At 38.3% G+C, this 21,084-nt stretch overlaps 2 protein-coding genes across 3 annotated transcripts in view; both read left to right on the forward strand.

Moving 5' to 3' along the window:
- Positions 1–11,695, forward strand: part of aldh3a2b (aldehyde dehydrogenase 3 family, member A2b) — a 31,058-nt gene extending 19,363 nt beyond the window's left edge. The window contains exons 1-11 of one of the 2 annotated variants that reach the window (XM_034889295.1): positions 149–400; positions 1,954–2,116; positions 2,838–3,069; positions 5,076–5,161; positions 6,273–6,481; positions 7,261–7,378; positions 7,663–7,804; positions 7,960–8,126; positions 8,575–8,674; positions 10,179–10,417; positions 11,381–11,695. In XM_034889295.1, the coding sequence (XP_034745186.1) occupies positions 1,955–2,116; positions 2,838–3,069; positions 5,076–5,161; positions 6,273–6,481; positions 7,261–7,378; positions 7,663–7,804; positions 7,960–8,126; positions 8,575–8,674; positions 10,179–10,417; positions 11,381–11,395 (1,470 nt within the window). In that variant the 5' untranslated portion in view covers positions 149–400; position 1,954 and the 3' untranslated portion in view covers positions 11,396–11,695. Of the gene's footprint in view, positions 1–148; positions 401–1,953; positions 2,117–2,837; positions 3,070–5,075; positions 5,162–6,272; positions 6,482–7,260; positions 7,379–7,662; positions 7,805–7,959; positions 8,127–8,574; positions 8,675–10,178; positions 10,418–11,380 lie in introns of those variants that run through there. The other variant, XM_034889296.1, reaches the window with a different exon arrangement.
- A 2,152-nt stretch (positions 11,696–13,847) lies between these two features.
- ca4c (carbonic anhydrase IV c) lies at positions 13,848–20,952 on the forward strand. Its single transcript, XM_034889850.1, has 8 exons — positions 13,848–13,950; positions 15,885–15,932; positions 18,091–18,255; positions 18,376–18,521; positions 18,978–19,070; positions 19,182–19,248; positions 19,352–19,515; positions 19,888–20,952. The coding sequence occupies exons 1-8, from the start codon at positions 13,896–13,898 to the stop codon at positions 20,074–20,076; spliced, it is 927 nt and encodes a 308-aa protein (XP_034745741.1). The 5' UTR covers positions 13,848–13,895; the 3' UTR covers positions 20,077–20,952.
- The last annotated feature ends 132 nt before the right edge of the window (positions 20,953–21,084 follow it).

Consider the following 21,084-nt stretch of genomic DNA (forward strand, 5'->3'; position numbering starts at 1 on the left):
ACAGTGTTGTGTCACCAGCTGTCGTTGTGTTACTAATAGAAAAATATATTATTTCTCCATTTTGTTGGGAACCCCCTCGAGGACCCCTGACCCCACTTTGGGAACCACTGTGAAGAAGCTAGCTAAACGTTGAGATATTTTACTCTGAACTCTTAAATTAAGTGGACCCCCACTGTCAGACGACACTGCCATCCACAGAGCCATGATGCTAACGTTGCTAAAAGCTAGCTTACCGGCAGTTTGGTCCTGCCTCCGTGGGGGTGGGACCTACCGAGCTAGCTAACGGGGAAGAGAGAGCTGTGTTTATCTGCCGCTGTCGTTCATCTCCTCTGCTGCGGGTTATCTCACTTTTAAGACCGAGAGGGATCTCAACACATTAACTGAACCTCAAAGTAATCAGGTAGGAATACAAACTCAACCGACTGTTCAGTGTTTTCTCGCCATTGTTGAAGACAGTTGCTCTAACGGCTGACGGACAGCAACAGCGGACAGTTCGCGAAACGAACTGATATTCTAAAGAAAAAGAAAATAGACCTTTAACTAAAATACAATAATACTAGCCATAGCTAGCTAGATAATCCACAAGTGTGACAAATTAATTAAGGGTCATTTACAGAGTTACAGAATGGTCTACCAGTCGTGTTTAACTGTCACTAGGTAGCATTAGTTTGTTACTACTGCTCCTTTAACTCGAATGCACTGACTGCTCTGACCCAGCAGTTATTCTCATGGAGGTTTCCTATTACAGTCCTATTAGAACACTTCGTTTTCTATAAACAATGAGCTGCACAGACAGCAGGATACCATTTGTCAGGACAGGAAGGAAAATTTAAACGGCACCACTGCAGATCAACCAAGAGGGGCCTAGGTGAACTGTTCATTACACTCTCTTGTGAAATAACAACAACCGGTTCCTTTCAAACACAGCATATCACCGGTGGTTAACTGGTTTTATTAAACAGTAATATCTATATATTTGCAGTATAGAGGAAGTATTTACGTTGTTAGATCTACGTTAATAAATAAAAGACCGGATTCCATTTTACTGCATTTGAAGCAAGTAAAGTACAAAATTAGTATGAAAAATGTATTGAAAATTATCAAATTAATTAGTTATTTAATTAAATAATTTGTTCAATGATTTTTTTTTATTAGAGCTGCAATGATTAATCGATTGACAGCAAACAATTTCAATGATCGATTAATCGTTTTGGGTCATTTTTAAAAGTTTTTAAATTGTCTGGTTCCAGCTTCTCACAGATGAATTTGTCTTTAGTTAACTGAATATATTTGGGGTACGGACTGTTGGTTGGAGAAAACAAAATATTTGAAGACTTAGCTTGTGCTCTGGGAAACTGTGATTGTCATTTGTCCCATTTTCTAATATATTTTAGATCAAACAGGAAAATAATTGATTTATAATTCCATACTCATATTAATCATTGGTTTTAGCCCTAGTACTGATGCATTATGTAAGCATCATTTTAATTTACTTTAAATACTGATACATACTTAATCTGTTAAAAAATATATAAATATAGATATATATATACTGTAGATATTTAATCACATAAACCTTAAACCTAAAGAAATCATGTAACAGTGAGGACCTGTAGCTATTTTTCTTTTTAATCCCGTGTATTTGCTTCCTGGCTTCTGGACCAGATGGATGAGTTCCTCGAAACAAAAATTACTCATATTCTTAAACTAGTCTCATACTATTTTTAACAAAATTAGTGTAATTCTTTGAAAGTGAACCAAAACTAGTGTGTGGTCTGTAGCTAATCACATTAGATGATTAACAGTGTACTACTAAACAGTCCAAAGAAATGTGGCAAGTTGGCAACTTTCACACGCTGAAGAAATCAAAGCTGTACATAAACGGCACAAAACCACCACATTTTATCTGGTGTCAGAACAGCAGACTAAAACGATTAGTCTTTTTCCCCCTAGGATGTCCAAGGAGCAGCAGGCAGTGGCTCGTGCCAGAAAAGCCTTTGAAACAGGCAGGTCCAAATCTTTAGAGCACCGGATCCGCCAGCTGAAGAACCTGCAGCGGTTGTTCATTGAGAAACAGAGTGTGATCTCAGATGCCATCAAGAAAGACCTCAATAAGGTGAGTAGTGAGATGCTCTACCTCACAGCCCAAAATAACCAATACCTGGTCTACAACAAGCTTCAGATTCAGGGTCTTAGAATAAAGTTCTGAGTCTGTTGGTTTAGACTTTTGTGCCTCTTAGTTTGTGCAAATTAATTATCTATCTATGACAGGTGTGTTCATGGTTTAATACAAGGGTTAGTCTTTGTCAGAGATACAACAATAACAATACACGCTTCACAAATCTTTATCAAGACAGAGAAAGGCATTTAGTGTCTCACATTAAGATAGATCAGAACACCAGAATTATACAACTAGTCTCATATGAACGACAATTGTTAAAATATTTTCTGAAAATGAGAAGTATCCAACATAACTCAAAAAGTAAATCACACTTTAACGTGTGTGGTTTCATGTTAATTTATTCTGTGTTGTCCAAAGTGACCACCCCCATTATAGCTGATTATAAATCCATAAACATATTATCACCTAATGTTGTGTGTCAGATCTTTTTATCACCGTAAAGGATCAGTATGTAGGATTTAGTGCCATCTAGCATGAGGTTGCAAGCTGCCACAAACTGACTACCCCTTCCCTCACTAAAGTAATGATGTTAAAACCTGTTGAGAGCCAGTGTTTGGTTTGTCTGTTCCGGGCTACTGAAATATATAATAAAAAAGACCCTCAAAAATACGACATTATCCATGAGCAAGCCCAAAGTTATAGTCTTAATCCCCAGAGCGTGGTAGGGACCCAGCTGTACGAGACTCTAGGTCTGGAGGGTGAGATCGGCCTGGCCATTAAGAAACTGAAGGAGTGGGCGGCCCCTCGACCTGTGGAGAAGAACCTGATGACCATCTCAGACACTGTTTACATCAAGCCGGAGCCTCTGGGAGTGGTCCTTATCATCGGGGCCTGGAACTACCCCTGGGCTGTCACCATCCAACCGCTCATAGGAGCCATCGCCGCTGGTACTGTAGAAAGCTGTGTGTGTGTTTGTTGTGGGGTGGGTGAAAGGGTAGTGTGCATGTGCGTGTGTGTGTATGTTGTAACAAGGTCATTGTCCGCATTTCTATCTGATTTCATTGTCCCTTCCCCGTGTAATGAACTTGGAAAAGGGATTCATCTCAGACACAACACTGGTGGAATTTTGAAACACTGATGCAAGATTTGTGTTCACTCAAGCAATAAAAAAGAAAGAAATAGCATAAGGGGTCACAATTTAGAATTTGTAAAGGCACCTCAAAGCTCATAGAACTGTCTGTTGATCAGTCAACAAACATGCAGAAACCACAACAACTCTCAATTTTGGAAGCACCTTGTATTTTTAGGTAATCTTATTCTTCTTTTAATGTTTAGTGTTATTCAGTGGCTGTGTCTTGTGATCATAACCACTCCACTTCCTTTTTAATCCAGGCATTGCTCAACATTCTTCACTCTTTATCCGTTTGCAATTACTGGGTCAAAGGCAAAGGCCACTCTGTACTGCAGATATGAGGTTAAAAGTTAAAATGAGATAAGTTAAAAGAGCAGCAGTATGTATAGAAACATGTCATCTTGGTGTGTCTGCACATAGGAACATACGTGTCTCAACTCTGTTCCTAGTTCCTATCGGTGAAGGCTCAAAGGACGAGGTTAAATGGATTAATCTGCTCCAGTATAATCAGTGAACTCGTGAATAATTAGTTTAAGAATTCAAGGCTCGACTCTTATCACTTTGTGATACAAACCTCAGTGCGGAGAGTTGGTTGTGACTGTTTAGCATGACACTGCTGTAGTCTTTTGTCTAGTGCTTTATTTGTTTAAATCTTTTGTTTGTTACTCGGCCACAGGGATAGTTTTGCATATTAGTGCTACAACAGCTTCTGCAAGTAGACAGCTCATTTGTGTTTGGGAAAGCCTGTTTATATTAAAACATTAATAACTTACGGACTGAAATGAACTGTGTCCTGTCATGCAGCCAATGCAGCGAGTGTTTGCACAGCATGGACTTTATCCTTTGCTCCAGTATTATCAGATCTCTGACAGTCGTATCTGCCTAGCAGGTTCAAGTCTTTCAAGCTCAAGTCTTTTCTCTTGATTTATTGGCCACATTATGTTAGATAGGAGTGTGTGTGTGTGTGTGTGTGTGTGTGTGTGTGTGTGTGTCTGTGTGTTGTATCATCATGCTGACAGCAGTCAAGTAAAATCTAAAGTTGCATTCTGTTAATAAAATGCAGTTTCTCCAATACTGAGAAGTACATTTATAAGAGATGACCAGGACAAAGGGCATACAAAAGCAGAACGTAACTTCCGATAAAGTTGGCCATTTGTGGCTTTTGTTTGAAAACCAACAAACAACAAGACAAAGAGGCCCTGTGGGTGCAAAAGTTATCTTTTTCTTCACAAGTAAGCAATTTCTAATCAGACAATATACAATAGCAATTTATGGAAATATATTTTGAGGTGTTATAACAATTTACTTACAAAAATGCTGTGATTTCAGCACAAAATAAATAAGCACGTCTCAGCAAACAGATATGGTCATAAACCCCTGATGTAGGCTATGTCATAAGTAGGTAATACATTCGCCCCCATACAAAAAGAACCCTAATATATACACTTCCTGTTAATCAACATATGGCAAATAAACAGTAGCCGGTGAACACAATGGACGGCTTAGCAGCAAAACAGACAGATTTTAGTGTACTTCTTGACTATAAATTAATGATGAGTTGTGTAAATAAGCTGCTGTTTGCTAACAAGTTCACCATATCAACACATGATTATCGGTGTTGTTTCTGATGCCCCCGAGTGGAAAAAAAGTCACATTATTGCAGGTTTAAATGAAGGTACAGTGAAAGATAACAAGACTATGGGGAACAATTTAGTAACAATTGGGAATTTTAGAGGAAAAGAGAAATATATTAGACTTTTAAAAGGGAACTGTGTGTTTCTATCATGTGATATGTGCTGCTTTTGTCTTTTACCTGTCCAGGTAATGCAGCTGTGGTCAAGCCCTCAGAGGTCTGTGTCCACACCGCAAAGGTCATGGAGGACCTGCTGCCGCTTTACATTGACAAAGTAAGGATGGGGCACATAGCATTCACATAACATGTATCTGCCGATTCATTAAAGTGAAACAAGACACTTATTCTTCATGAAATGCTATCATATTGTTCTTTCTTAAAGAGCTTTTTTATCATGTGCCTGTCAGCAAAGTGCAAGTATAGGGGTTAAGAGAGGGGGAGGGCATCAGCATTTTAACATGGGCAACCATACAATACAGTAAAAGTGTTTGCTTGGCTCTTTTAAAGTGGCAATTAGGAACTTTCAGTAAGTGTTGATTCTAACAGCCCCTTTAGACAGAAGAAGTTGTCTTTTTACCACACCTGCTGTTGTAAAAGTCTTTTCCAACTCGTGCCCACTGTATTACTGGGTTAGCGTTACCGGGAGGTCATATAGTTTTGCTCACACAGAAAATGATTAATTTGCAATAAGAGAATACGTTACTTATGAATCGTTGCATTTCAAGTGTTGCATAAGGTAACTTAGCCTTCTTTGGATGTATTGTAAGCTAAAGGTATCACTGTCAATAATAATAATAATAATCTTAGATTTATATTGCATCTTTCATGAGACCAGAGGGTGCTTTGCACAAGTAAAGGGAAAAAAAGAAAATAGTAAGCCAACACAAACACAGACTAAAAAGAAATAAAAACAGGGCACCAAATACTGGTGGATGCTGGATACTCAAACATGAGCTTTTCTGGTGTCACACCAAAATCTGCCACCTATAAGAATGTGTAACTGTAGAGCCAGTTTACCTGCCGTAAATCATTTTAGGACTTTGCGGGAAAGATTGGACCTAGGCAGAGGCATAAATAAAAACTATATAAAATTAGCGTTCTTTTCACTTTTAGTCTTGTATGGTATTACAGGTCGTTCATGATCAGATGAAAAATTTAACAGTTTAAGAAACATTTAAAAGTGTTTTTATAGTTAACGTGCAAATAACTACCAAGCAGGTTTTTTCACTATTTTATTTGCAAAATATTTACGAAAACAAAAAAGACATGTCACAAGACTTAATTAAATCAAAAATACCGCAAGGGGGTATACCACACTGCATTGCATTTAGAAACTGCATGTTGCTTTGTGATCAGTGAATGTGTGTTTCTACTCTATGCATCAGGAGCTTTACCCCGTAGTAACTGGAGGAGTGTCAGAGACCCAGGAGCTGTTGCGTCAGAGGTTTGATCACATCTTCTACACCGGCAACAGCGTGGTGGGCAAACTGATCATGGAGGCTGCTGCCAAACACCTCACACCTGTCACCCTGGAGCTGGGCGGCAAGAGCCCCTGCTACATTGACAAGAACTGTGACATAACCATAGCCTGCAGGTCAGAATCTGAATGTTACCAAGTACCAAGTTTATTACCATTTTAGTGGAGCGAACTGTGACATGAGGTATGGGGCAGTGAATGAGATGGATCTTCAAAAGCGTTGGTGTTGGCGAGGGGGTTGAGATTCATTGTCTTGGCTCTGATGTCTTTCATGGTCAACCGTAGATAAAAAATCTGGTCAATGCTGGTGGGGCGGGGGTGGATCTCTGCAGCGCTGTGTTATGACTTCCTCTTCTTTAGATTCCTTTTGTCTTTGGCAGAGGGAACAGGGCGGTACAAGAAGTAAAGTAGGTTTGAGGTGAGCAACTTTACCCCTGACTTGGTAAGGAACTGTCTAGGACACTCTGGTAGCTCACCTGGTTTACTCCTTCACTCCTACCAATGGCTATGAAAGAGGTCATTTGGCATGAGGATGAGAGAACACTTAAACATTTCTAAAAAACACTTTTGCACACTTACTGCTAGTGTGCTATTAAGCTACCGCATCCCAGTGGTGGCTGACCCCTGAGACAGATGTCTAAGAGTCCATGTCAGTGAGGGTCCTGGACCCGCTGCTGCCAGGAACAAACTTTTTTTGTGGCATGATGTCAATGATTAACAATGGTATGACTTAACGTTAACATTTTTTCCATCCATTCACTCTTGTACTTAAGAGTACCCCGATTCAAAAGCAATAGAAGTAAAAACTCCTTTGTTCCATGTGCAATAACTTAGCTTAATTTGCACACATGTTCCTTCCTAAAAACATTCCTGTTAACTCTTCTTCTATTTTGTAGGCGTGTTGCTTGGGGAAAGTACACAAACTGTGGTCAGACTTGCATCGCCCCCGACTACATCCTGTGTGAGCCCAGCATCCAGGACCAGGTCATCGAAGAGGTTAAAAAGGCCATAAAGGTACTCAAGACATGAAAACACACTTTGATTAAGTTGGAAACTTCAAAACAGGCAATTCTGTCCAAAATCTTCTTATCAAAGGCCCTAAATGGTAATAGCTGTACCCTGCTATGACAGAAAGACATGTTGTTGGACATTAACTGAGTTTTATAACCTGTGTATCAGAAGTGTATCAGAACAATAATTGATTTAGGAGGAGATTTCCTCAGTTAATTCAGTATTCTTTGCCTGGATTTTTCACAAATATTTATATTTAAGTAATGAGATTGTTTTTCGTCTGGCAGGAGTTCTACACAGACAACCCAAAGACCTGCCCTGACTACGGACGCATCATCAACCAGCGCCACTTCAAGAGGATAATCAGCATGTTGGAAGACAGCACCATTGCTGTAGGCGGAGACAACAACGAGTCAGACTGCTACATAGGTAATCTTTTTGACAGCCTTCAACTCTTGACATGAAAATCCGTTAAGAGGGAGCTTTTTTCATAGTTTTCATTCAGGAAATTACAAAAATTAAACTAAGAAACAAAAGACTATGAAAACATGCATTTGATGAATAGCGTTTCGTGTTGTGTTTAGCCCCCACAGTGTTGCGGGATGTGAAGCCAGAGGCGAAGGTGATGCAGGAGGAGATATTTGGACCTCTGCTTCCCATCTTGTCAGTCAGCAGCCTGGACGAAGCAATCAAGTTTATCAATAAAGGAGAAAAACCTCTGGCTCTCTACGTCTTCTCATCAGATAAGCAGGTACCTAACAACAGACGTTGGACACACAGGCACAGCAGAGTAGTTATACCCACAATATGTTGTTTTCTGCAGCTTAATCAAAACTATAACATACACAGTTTGGTGGTGTCTTGAAGTAGCGTGGGACCATGGTTGTCTTCTCCACCACTGGCGTCATTGCAGTGAGCTTCTCTTGATACACAATTCCTTCAGTGTTCATCATTCAGGAGTTTTTAACCGGGAGCCCAACCAAAAACACAGAATAATCTATTTCACATTTCTTTGACGGATAAACAACAAGCTGCCACAACCATATTCTCACCTTGTCTCTGAGATAACTTAATAACATATAACATAACATATCTTTAGTCATTTAATACGGAATTGCTATATACACCTTTACCAGATGCAACCTAACCTCACCTCTACATGTCAATTCGTGAGCATTACATGAATCTTTTCTCTAAAGGTGATAACGAGAATGGCAGATGATACCTCCAGTGGAGGACTGCTGGCCAACGACTGTCTCGTGCACTTTTCTGTGAGCTCTTTGCCTTTTGGAGGAGTGGGTGAGTAGACAGAGACAACGTTGTTTTAGAAATGATACTAAAACAGAAGTTCACTTATTTTAGCTCATTAGTGAACTCACCTGTTCACTCAGTACTGTGTGTAGGCCATGCGGAGGGGCGTAAAGGCCATTTTATGGTTGTACGTAGAATCAACAGCCTACATCCACAGACCCCTTTGTGTCTATGCCGGACCCTACGCCGTAGTCTGACGTGCACCTCTCAAAAAATGTAACTACACGTTGCAGGGACGCACGTTGTTCGGCCGTGGTTTGGTAGCGTTGCATTTCCCCCCGACTCATTTCCTGGTTCTCCTTCTCCATAAACAGTATGAAATCTAGGAGAGGGTTAACTTTTCCTACTACATATTTGCCCCCTTGGTCAGAAAACACAGGGGAGAAACTTTGTTTCTCTCACTATGACTCTAGAGTCAGTACTCACTTCAAAGCTAATCACTCTCTCACTTCTCCCTCACTCTATCACCCACTCCCCACACACACAGACATGCCTGCTCGACAACTCGGCAAGTATAAACAAGTATAAACAAGTATAAACATCAGGCCACGTCTGTAGACAAGGGCGAAAGCTCTGCGTGGAGCCTCTGCAGAACCATAAAACAGCCTTAAGGGTGCCCTCTAGTGTGACATTAGGGCAAATTAAGCAATTCTTTCATTAAGGCACAAGTATGCAGTACTAAGTTACATAACCATTTTACCACTTTTCTGTGCACATACACATGCTTAAAAAGACCAGACAATGTGATTTACGTTTACAAAGCTCAATAGTTACAAATCATGTATACAGTGTGTATCACTTATAACTTTTTAGATTGATAAACATTTCAGACATGTACCGTTTTTATTCTTTTCAGCTTCAAAGACTTCAAACTTGTTGAATATAATTGATCTATTACAAAAGCCACATATATATATATTTATGTCTTTACATATATATATATATATATATATATATATATATATATATATATATATATGTGTATATATGTATATATATATCGTATATATATACATTTTAAAATGAAGAGTTGCACAGTGTTTAAAATGAAGAGGATGAAATGTGTAACATGTTGACTAAGTAACGTGCAAATATTCACAGTGATAAGAAAAAAAGAAAGAAAAAAGAATGTGTGCAACAATCTTCTGTTCAGTTCAGTTATCTCTTTTTTGATAACGGATGTTTCCCCCAAAATCAGAGATTTTTATGCTGATGGTCGAATAAACCAATGAAATATATATGTATGTATAATACACCAAAGTATAAGGGTTGATCATTACAGTGTCTATTTTAAGTTATATTCTGTTTTTAGTGTTAAATGCAGCTCACGAAGCTGTACCTTTTGGCAACTTACATTCAAATATTGGATCCATCAAAACAATTTTCTCTGCTTTCAACTGCACTCAGCGTTATTGGATAATTGCTTGATTGAATGTCATCAGACTGGAGGCCAAATATGTTTTCAAAAACCTTTCTCTGTTTTCATGTACAGGAAACAGTGGTATGGGCTGCTACCATGGCAAGTACAGCTTTGACCAGCTGAGCCACCTGCGTGGTTGTCTCATCAAGCAGCTGAAAATGGAGGGCGTGAACAGCATGCGATACCCGCCTCACACAACCAAAAAACTGGGCTGGGCTCGCTTCTTCATCCTGCAGACTGTAGACCTGGGCTGGGTTGGGCGGATGGCGCTCTTAGCCATCCTGGCTGTGGTGGCTGCTGTTGTGCTGCAGGTAAGTCACAGAGGAAGAGAGAAACACAGGCTGGGAATCACCAGAGGCCTCAGGATAGGATCTTATCACGATACGTTTGTCACTATACGATTTTATTGTAATTGTAAACATATTGCAGTATTCTGTGATATATTTCAAAGTATTACCTTTCTTCCAAATTTAAATTTGTTTCCCAATTTCAAATTATGTCCCCAAAAGAAAACTTTGTCAACATCTGTTTTATCTAAAAAGATAAATGTCTCTGTTTGTTCTGCTCACTTGGAATTGTCAAGCAGACTAACTGACCAACATATACAGTTTATAATAATAGAGCGATAATAAGTGTCTGTGTATGATAAAGTATTGCGACAGAAGATATTGCGATACTATGCTCTATTGTTTTTTTCTAGTATCATGAGGAAGCAAAACTGGAACAAAACCCATTGACCACACAAGCTAAACCATCTTAAAACTTTAGTGCATAACTTTTTGATATTAATGAACGTCTGTTACATTCAAGCCATTGCTAAATGAGTTGCTACAAAGCTAACTCAAGGGACAGACCAACCAACAGTTTTGTTGTCATTACTTAAAATTCCTTATGGGGGCGACAGAAACTACACACCATACCTTTAAAGCACCAACTTTAAGATTTCTTTCTTTTGTGTGTGTGCAAATGACTGGGAGGACACTAGGTGATGCCAAGTGATCAAGGTTTGATTTATCAACTGATAAAAACGTGGAAATTACAGCCGCACCCATCCTAACCAACTTCATGGCACATTTCTGCCACCAACTGTCAATATGCGTCACTGTTCTGTATAGTCTTCAGAAATGCATTTCATCTCGCCTCTCTACATCAATAGTTGATCTAAAAAACCATCACAGGTTAACTTTGAGTCCTTTTGCCAGTATTGTGAAAACAGAAGAAAAGAGAGATGAAAGAAAATTGATTAAGTGATGAACGATATCTTCTTCTTTCAGAATTATTTTCTTTAAAGACATCCCACTGCTTCCCAGACAACAAGTGTGTTGTTTCCTCAGCCTTTAGGACCAGAGAGAAGAAAAGAACAACATGAATGGGACACTATTTATGTATAATCAGATCAGCATCTGCACGGGAACACATTAATACAGTGAATGTTTAGTGTTCGGCCTTAATTCATTTTACATTGTTTTAACACTGTCAGAAATTTCACATAGCACACTGTAGCAAGCATCATATTTTCATGAAGGTAATTATTTATTCCAATGTTTAGTTCTTACATTTGTGTTCAGCATTACTACATTCCATTTTAACTCATTCAGGTAATCGGGTTTACATACTTATAAAATACCTATTAAATACACTGTAATACATACGCTATAATGCTGTGATTCTGCTTGGAATGATTTTAAATGAAGTAACAAAATGTGTAAAACTACTGTAAGACTTTACTGTGATATGAACAAAACTTGCACATTTGCTAACAGAATAATTAATGTTCATTAATTCATTTGAAGGACCGAAATAAGGAAGTTAGTTGCTTTTTCTGCATAATGATTTTTTTTCATAATTTATTCTGTAGGAGTTACCTACAGTCCATTTCATTTCACATTCAACCTGAAGGTACTTGATGATTTCTGTCCAGTTTGTAATTTTTTTAGTGTGACAATAGAGATAAGGACATGTCCAGTCTGTCACTGAAACTTAAGTGTTCGGTCAAGACTTTTCAGTCCTCCTTATTTGACTACTATCTGTTTGAGTCAAACAGGATCATGTGATGGATTTTAATTTAATTTACCTAAAAACACCAAATGCAATGTAACAAATTTACTTCAAACAACAGTAATTCCTAAATGTTTTCTATCACATCATTAACATTTTATGGGATTTGTAATTAACAGTTGAATATACATGTATTTCTATATTGGATTGATTATAGTCAAATAAATATATTTCTACATGTATTGTTTGTTTTTTGAGTGTTATTTGATTTGATTCATTTTTATCTTTACTCCACAGGATGCAATTTACTTTTTATTATGCATTAGTATGTATCAGAAGAAATAGGCTTTTTTTTACAGCAAAACGTTTGGCTTGATTCAATTGAAAAAGTATAAGTGTTACTAATAACATTAACTCTCTGTTGTATTCAAGTGTGACAGTGGCTCTGTAGCCTCTAGCCGCTAGCCTGAAGCAGAGATGAAGAGCGAGCTACAGAGGTCTGCTGATCTCTGGGAATGATATCGGAAAATGATGGTGGAGACTTGAACAGATGACGGGTTTTAAGGATTTTAGGTTAATTCCAGCATTTATTCAAACAGTGAACAAACGTTCATGACAAAAAGAGACACTTTTTATATACACACGCAAATATCTATACAATAGTGACCGCTGAACATCAGAATAACCGCTTTTTTATATTCTTATTGTCCTCACACATTTCAGTCTGTCTATTTCTGTGGGACAGTTACCTTCAAACTACTCCTTAAATTTAAGACACTTCTAATAGATTTACACATTCCAATCTATTCTAAACTGTGGGGTAGGGTTACCTCAAACGAACCTTTTCTGTGGAAGATCCTTAGAATAGATTTCAATACATTTGAAAACCTGAATGCTTAAATTATCCACCTGTGAGCCTGCTGAGCTCACTTCTTTCTACACACCCCCATTAAAAATAATTTTCAAAGTTGTAAACTGACGGGGACTCAAATGACATCATTTGAGACAATTTATCAGACTTCTCACGCAGCTCTCTAATGCTTTATGCAACCTTTTGCACATATGCAGACAAACTAAGTAGAGTTCCCATTTAATCTGGACATTTTTTTAACTACAAATGCACTACACATAAAAAATCCAAACAAAGGAAATTTAGTGTGTGCTTGAATTAAAAAAAAATCTGTATTTATCAAATGTTCGCGAGCCAATTGCATGCACATCAGTAAGTAATCAATCTTGACAAATCTCACTAGTTCTTAACCAGTTAAAGATTAGGTCATTTGCATTCAGAAAAGCCTCCAATTAACCATTTATGGTAACAACCGTACAGTCTATGGTAACAACTCGTCCCATTATCAGCCACACAAATGATACCAGTTGGGCAACTTGTCTGTTTAACACTAGAAAAATCACAAATTGAGTGTTTTCTAATGAAAGGAAACATGGGACATATGTGGATGTTGACTACTTAATGCATACTGTGACACTCTTAAATGCTTTTTATTCATAATGTCGCTTATCTACCACTAGGCTGTGTTCGTAAGCATAGCCAGAGCACACACCTGATAACTTTCCCAGTGACTCTCTCTTTTTGACACACACACATACACACACGGACACGCACATGCACACACACATACACACACACACACACACATAAACACACACACATACACACCTTTTGTCATGCTCATGATCGTCTCCCTCCCACCCTCAAATGCACCTCAGAGTCAGTATGTAAAAGCAGCTGAAATTAGTCTGTCAGGATATTTTCTGGTCTCTGTGCTGATCATGGATTTTTCTGTCTACCTCCCGACTTTGCTTTCTTTCCTTTCTCAATGCACAGGTAGGAAACACATGTACATGTACACACACACACACACACACACACACACACACATACACACAGTATAGGACAAATGAAACTGCATTAAAACGCTATACTCCAGTTAACTTTTCTGGACCTAGTTTACAGCTCTCCCACACATTATTTTAATTTGAGATATTTAACTTAAAATATAATTTCCGCCTAACATTAAACTTTGAGAGTTTGTAGCTACCTAAAATATAATAATAATAATAATGATAATAATAGGTTGTTGCAACATTTAATTAAGACGTTTTGTGAATCTGACTTCTAACATTCAAAAAAACCTTTACAGCTAGACAGTGCTTTGTCCTAAAGCGAGACGATGTAACTTTTGATTCTAACCCTAACCCTAAAAATGTTGGAAACCACTGATTTATCACTGCATTTCTCTAGGATGCAGGTTGATTAGAAATATGTAATTATAAGAAAAAGAAAGGACAGAAATTAAAGCTAGTGTATTTACAGGGGATAGTCTCGGGTTTGGCTTTTCTGTTCAATTTGGCACAGGTGAGCCAGGTGGAGTTAAGCCAACCTTCACCTGTGCATTGTTCTCAGTTGGTGAGAACTGTTGTCCCCTTTCAGAGAATGGCATTGTGGGAGGCAGCAGGGTTAATCTGAGTTCCTATATGAGCTAAATGGCTTTCTATGGCACCTTTCATTCCCACCGCGGAGTCAGACACTGGAGCTTCATTCACATCAGCAACACAATACGCAACCACAGCACAAGACTAAATGACTTCAGCACTTGTCGGATGGACACATTAAATGCAGCGTTGCAGTTGGATAAAGGTTTTCTGAGCCAGCAATTTAATCAGTATAATCACAACCACTTCTGCATAACTTAGCTTGTCTGGAAGATTAAAAATCAGTCAACAACTCACTGTGTTTGGTTTATATGTTATCATTGTAATTAATAAAGTACAATGGCTTTTCTTCCTTTATTTCAAGTCAATATGCATAGTTTAGCTTTCACTGTAATAACTGATTCGAGAGGGTTATGAACTAGCAAGTGCAATACATGTTCTAAGAGGATAATATTATACAATTATTTGTGTTTCTCCAATTTTCTTCTGCAAACTTCAGTGATAAAAACTTTGAATGTATTTAATTTTTAATGATTCAATTCCCTTTACTTTTCACATAGGACATAACATAGAAGGCATGGTTTGCAGGATTTGTAGTGCAGATTTGGTTTTGCATTAATTCCCCACCAAAGCACGTCATTAACAATGAGTATGTTTGTGTGTTTATCCTGTTGTCACTACAGCTACTTTTTAGCTAGTTAGCGATACGTGAGTTTTTAATTAAATCAGTCTTTGTGGTATCTTTTTAACCCTACATGGTCAAGTTCAAAGTCACTGATATCAGTGTTTGTGCAACTTTCAGTTAAACTGCATTGAGCTCAGGACTTAACAGCTGGCGAGGGGGTCACTGAGTGTGTCCTGTGACTGTCATACATCACGCTGACCATGTTATCATGTTTTGTTCATATGAGTGCTGTCAGATAACTTACATTTAACTGATGAGCACACAAAAATAGCATCCGAAGGACAGGATTAGTTATGTGAGAATTAATAATTATCTTGGTGTGTGTGTGTGTGTGCGTGTGCGTGTGCATGTGTGTGCGTATATGCATGTGTGTATGGGTGTGTGAGAGAGAGAGAGAGAGAGAGAGAAGGTGAGAAAGTATTTTACCCACTCTGACTTCTGAAAGTTCAGCCACATCAGCAGATCAGTCAGTAAGACCGCTGACTGAGAAAAGAAAAACACTGTGCCTAATGGAGCGTGACAATGAGAAGAATTCATATTCATTTATTAACTTAAGAAGGCGTTTGGAACAAGAGAAAAGTGTCCTGAACAACAATATACTGTTTGTCTGTGTCTGAACTGGAACTGTGCTTTCTCTCTAGCTCAGTGGTGTTACCAGAGCCAGTACTCCTGTGACGACACATGCAGCGGTAAGAGCCAATGGAAAGACTCCCACGTGTTTGAGACACAAATCCAAAATTGAAAGAAACTACTTACTTGACTTATCCTTTACAAGTTTGTGATTTGTCAAAGTGTCTTTAGGAAAAAAACACACTAAACTACCGGCTTAGCACCATACATCTGACAAAATTAGCAACTAGTTGGTCAACGTACTGGAGCATTTAGCAGCTAGAGAAAGATTTTTGCGTCAGGAGTTGTTGGAGACTGAAAAAAGCGGTGAAAGGGGAGTGAACATTGGAACAGGAACATTTACCGGGGAGATACACGACTCCATCCGATTTCATCGGCAGATATTAGGCATTTTCCATCTATTGGTATCGGCATTACTAAAGGCCGATTTAAAAAAAATATTAAAAAGAAACGTATTTTTAAAAATATTCATTAGAATTGTTTATAATGCCAAATAAATTATTCTAATAAATGAATACAGTGAACCCTCATTTTTCACAGGGGTTACGTTCCAAAAAGAACCCGTGATAGACCAAATCCGTGAAGTAGTAACCTTTATTTTTTTTACAATTATTATACGATGAAATACTCCATAATACATTGAAACCAAAGAACAAAATCTTTTTACAGGCCCAAGAATTTGTTAAACAAATAAAAGTACTGTATAAACGTTTTTTTACAAATAACTACTGTACGGTAAAATAATAATTTTAACCATCAATGTGAACCGAAGGCTTCAAATTGCGGAGATCAGCACCGCCCCACCGCAACCAGAGTCGTTGGATTAGAACGGGAGAAAAGGAAAAATGATTATGAAAAAAAATACAAAGGACAGTAGGAAAAATAGTGACTCGCGTGTATTTCACTGCTCTTCTGACTGAGCCGCTGCATCCTGAATCTTCCTCTGCCTTTTGGGCCCGACCTCAAGTGCCTTTGTTGGTGCAGAACGTTTTGTTGACATTTTGGGTTTTAGAGAAACGTGAAATTGCAAGAGAATTTGCTAACTTAAATTTGGCAAGCTGTTTTACGTACGTGTATGAACCGCAACGTTATTGACACACAGGTAGAGAAGAGCCTGAGAGACTGTTTAGCCAATTAGAATGCAGAACACAATGCATGATGCAAATGCGTGAAGCAGCGAGACCGTGAAAGGGGATGTAGCAAGGGTTCACTGTATTTGAAAAAGTGAAAACGGACTGTCAACCATGTAATGAGCATTGACATTGCATAGTTTGTCCACCAGAGGGCGCTCTACAACGCCCCTGTTGGCAACACAGATTTTTTTGTCCATTGTATTTATCAGAACTTTAGTATATTTTGATGATCCTCTGTTCTGTTGTGACAATAAAAAAATTATCATATTATTTTATTGAGTATTCATAAATAACTAAAAAAAACTAATGTTAGGGAAATCTGTTTATGTTTTGTAACGCGTTTCTGGATTCTTTTTTAAAATGCAGTATATATCAGCCGAAATATTGTCATATCGGATTTTTACAAAACCAAATATTCGTGTTGGTATCTGCCTTAAAAAAACTTTATCGGTCAGGCTCTAATAGGCAACTGTTAGCTCAAACATTCACCCCAGCAATTTAATTAATGAGAATTTATATCATAGGAAAGATTTTTTTTAATGAATGGTCAAAAGCAGTCGAGGGCCAGATATCCTGACTATTAGTTTGTTGTACAAGTGAAGCTCCAAAATACTAGAGACTGCAATGCTCATAATTGGTTGCGTCTTTCCTAGATTACCCTGTCTCCTAAATGCTCGCTTCTTTCAAATACCACCCCTCTAGTTTTGTGATGCACAAAAAGTCTCAAGCCCAAGCAGAGATAACCCAGATGACTTCATGATCACGTTTTAGCAGCTTTTAAATTGATAATTCAATATTTTCTTCATCATTTTACATAGTTTTTCCAATTCCAATGCACCAAAACAAGCTGAGAACTGAAAGCCAACTACAGGCCTATGTTCATTTTTAGTGGGACTAGTAGTAGCAATCTCTTAACAACAGAGTGTGCGAACTGATGAGTGTTATTCTGTTTCATGGAGCTTTAAAGGTAGTATGTGTAAGAACAACTTTATTTGTGCAGCTCTCTTGACTGCAGTAGCATGGGGCAAAAGATCAGTGTGTCAGTCAGTGAAGCCTCAACTTTGATGCTGTTTGTGTTGTATAGATCCTGTTCGCTGGGCAGCTCAGTTTCCCAGCTGTGGAGGATTACGTCAATCACCAATTAACATTGTCACCAGCAAAGTGCACGTCAACAGCGCCCTGCCACCCTTTGAGTTCATCGGTCACACCAACACAATCAACATTACAGTGAAAAATAAAGGGCACTCTGGTAATTGAGACCCCACTTCATTATTCTCTTCCCCTCCAGACCATTCTACCACTGCCAGATGTTGAATACCTTTGGTTGGTTAATGTATTAAGTTTGACATTTGCGTTCTCTTTTCTGTAGCACACTTTACTCTGCCGCAGTCAGTCCGACTGACTGGAGGAGCTCTGCCCGGTCAATATAGAGCAGCCCAGTTTCACTTCCACTGGGGTGGTGATGGAAGACCGGGTTCTGAGCACACCATTGACGGAGAGAGGTTCCCAATGGAGGTACATCAAACAGGAGCCAATATATAATTTGATGCTACTGAAGGACTGTGCATCTTTTAGTCAACACAGGGGTGAATAAGTGTTTTTTAGAAGTGTCCATTGGGGGCCAACATTGGTCTTCAATCTTTTGTTTGTTTATTTCTTTAAATCACATGAGTAGGAGTAAGAGTTACAGTAGCCGCGGTTTGCATGCCTCTCTTCATGTGGGGGCTAGAATATAAGATAATAATTTATGTGGATTTAAATGAGCGTGGCAATTATATTGAAATCTACAGTATCAGCCAGACCTGCCAATCAGGAGAGACAATAGCAACTACCCTTTGTCAATAAATTTATCCATGAATACAATCAGAGGGCAATAAACGTTTTAACAAAGGTTTGTGTTACACAGTGCACAGTCGTATGAAATGCTCTCCACTATACTATCACTCGTTGTGCTGTGTTTTTGGTTTCCAGCTGCACATAGTCCACATCAAGGAGCCTTACAGCTGTCTGGCAGAGGCAGAACATGATATGGCGGGTATAGCTCTGCTTGCCTTCCTGTTTGAGGTAATTCATTAAGATTTATTCATCTTCATGACTGCATGCTTAATAATACATTATTTTCAAAAAATACTTGTGAGGCTTGTGCCTTAAATCTTAAAGGTGTCTTCCTCACAGGAAGCATCAGATGATCATCCTTATTTGGACGCAGTAATAGCTGCTTTGGGCCGAGTACAAAACAATGGTATGAGTTTTATTACTTAAATGTGAATAACTTAGCTAACTCTTTTTATGCTTTACACTAACTTTGGTTGTATACGCTTCTCCTTCTTTCTCTCTGTGTTAAGGCAGCAGCACGGTGATCCCAAACTTTCGACTTAGTGACATTATCCCGTCAGCGGAGAACCTCCATAGCTACTACCGCTATGTGGGCTCCATGACAACTCCAGGATGTGAACAGGCAGTCGCCTGGACACTGTTTCACAGGACCCTCTCCATCAGCAGTAGACAGGTGAGCAACTATAGATTGGAACCTTGGGGTCAACACAGGTAAAAAAAAAAAAAAAAAAACTTTTGACATGAAATACAGATACAAAGAAGCCTTTTTGCAGTTATTTTACATTGTTCATTTAATAACTTCTATATGAAGTAGTGATGTTTGGTAAAGAGGGGTTATATCCCAATTCAAAAAAAACTTTTGAGATTTGACTTTTGGGAATTAGTTGATAAGCATCCCTCATGATGATTTTAACAGCTAGAAGGATCAGTGCCTGGAAAAGTAACCTTTGAGTCACTGAAAGACATATTAATGTCCCTCTGCAGGATAGAAGTTTTACTTTATATTGCAACTTTTGACTAAAACACTGCCCCCCCTCAACTACAGCTGTATGCAATAGCTCAGCAGTGTCGATTCTGGACGGGAAAGCCCATGACCGACATCTTCAGACCTACGCAGCCTCTGGACGGCAGAGTTGTGTATCAGTCCAAGGCGAGTGCCACTCTGACGAGTGCAATCCACTTGTGGTTCGGTGTTTTCTCAGCTGTGCTCGGGACAACGGATCTGATTCACTGACTCAGCACATAAAAACACATGATTTAAGTGACAAAAGCTACTCTATGTATAAAGGTAACTATGACGTGTTAAGAGTGAAACAAAAAAACTGTCAATTATGATTCTTCATTTTACAAAAATGTCAACTACATTTGCAAATAAACTACGGCCTGCGGTATTCATGCCAAATGCTGTTACAGGGAGATAAGTTATTGTGCAAAGGGAAGTCAAGCTCACCTCTGGATAGTACGCTCCATAAAAGTTTAAAGGAGCAGGAATTTTTACAGCAAACCTTTTTTTGTCAACTTTGTTTTTTTTGTATTTGAGTCAATATTTTGTATTTACACAACATGGCTTTACACTCTTTAATCTACTATTCTTTAAGTGTCTTTACAGTGAGATAGAAGTATGATGACTAATAGAATTAGGGACTTACAATAATAATAATATTTCTTTCTGAGTTACAAGCTGAGGAACTTTCCTTTTTCATGAACTGCTATTCCTTATTTGCTTGTCACACATAATGTTGACTGTTGTTGAACATAGAAGATTAAGGCATTTCCTACATGTATTTTACACTTGTATATTTGTAGTAAAAACCAAAATAAGTTCTAAATGGACTTTAATACCTTTTATTTTCTGCCATAATACCAACTTATTCTTTATTCCTGCTTATAATATGATTCTGTAGGGGCTAAATGCATTGCTTTGTATATGTTCAACACTTATGACATTAAACCTGGGGAGGAATGTGCTGCCAGATTTACTATTAAGTAACAATAAAAGGACAGTACAAAACAGTGAATGTTTGGAACCCTTATTATCAATGAGACTTAAATCATTTTCACAGTTTCTATATAATCATCCTTAAACACCTTGGCTTTTGTTTTAGTACATTGTGTGGAACTCATCAACAGGTGAGTATTTTGATTAAATTGCCATTATATATGTGATCATTAAATTACCTAGAACACCCCACCTATTTCGTCTTAGCAATGTCTTTGGGCAGAAAGGAAATGTTAACCCATT

This window comes from Etheostoma cragini, chromosome 13, assembly GCF_013103735.1.
Source record: "Etheostoma cragini isolate CJK2018 chromosome 13, CSU_Ecrag_1.0, whole genome shotgun sequence".
NCBI classification, from domain to species: domain Eukaryota; kingdom Metazoa; phylum Chordata; class Actinopteri; order Perciformes; family Percidae; genus Etheostoma; species Etheostoma cragini.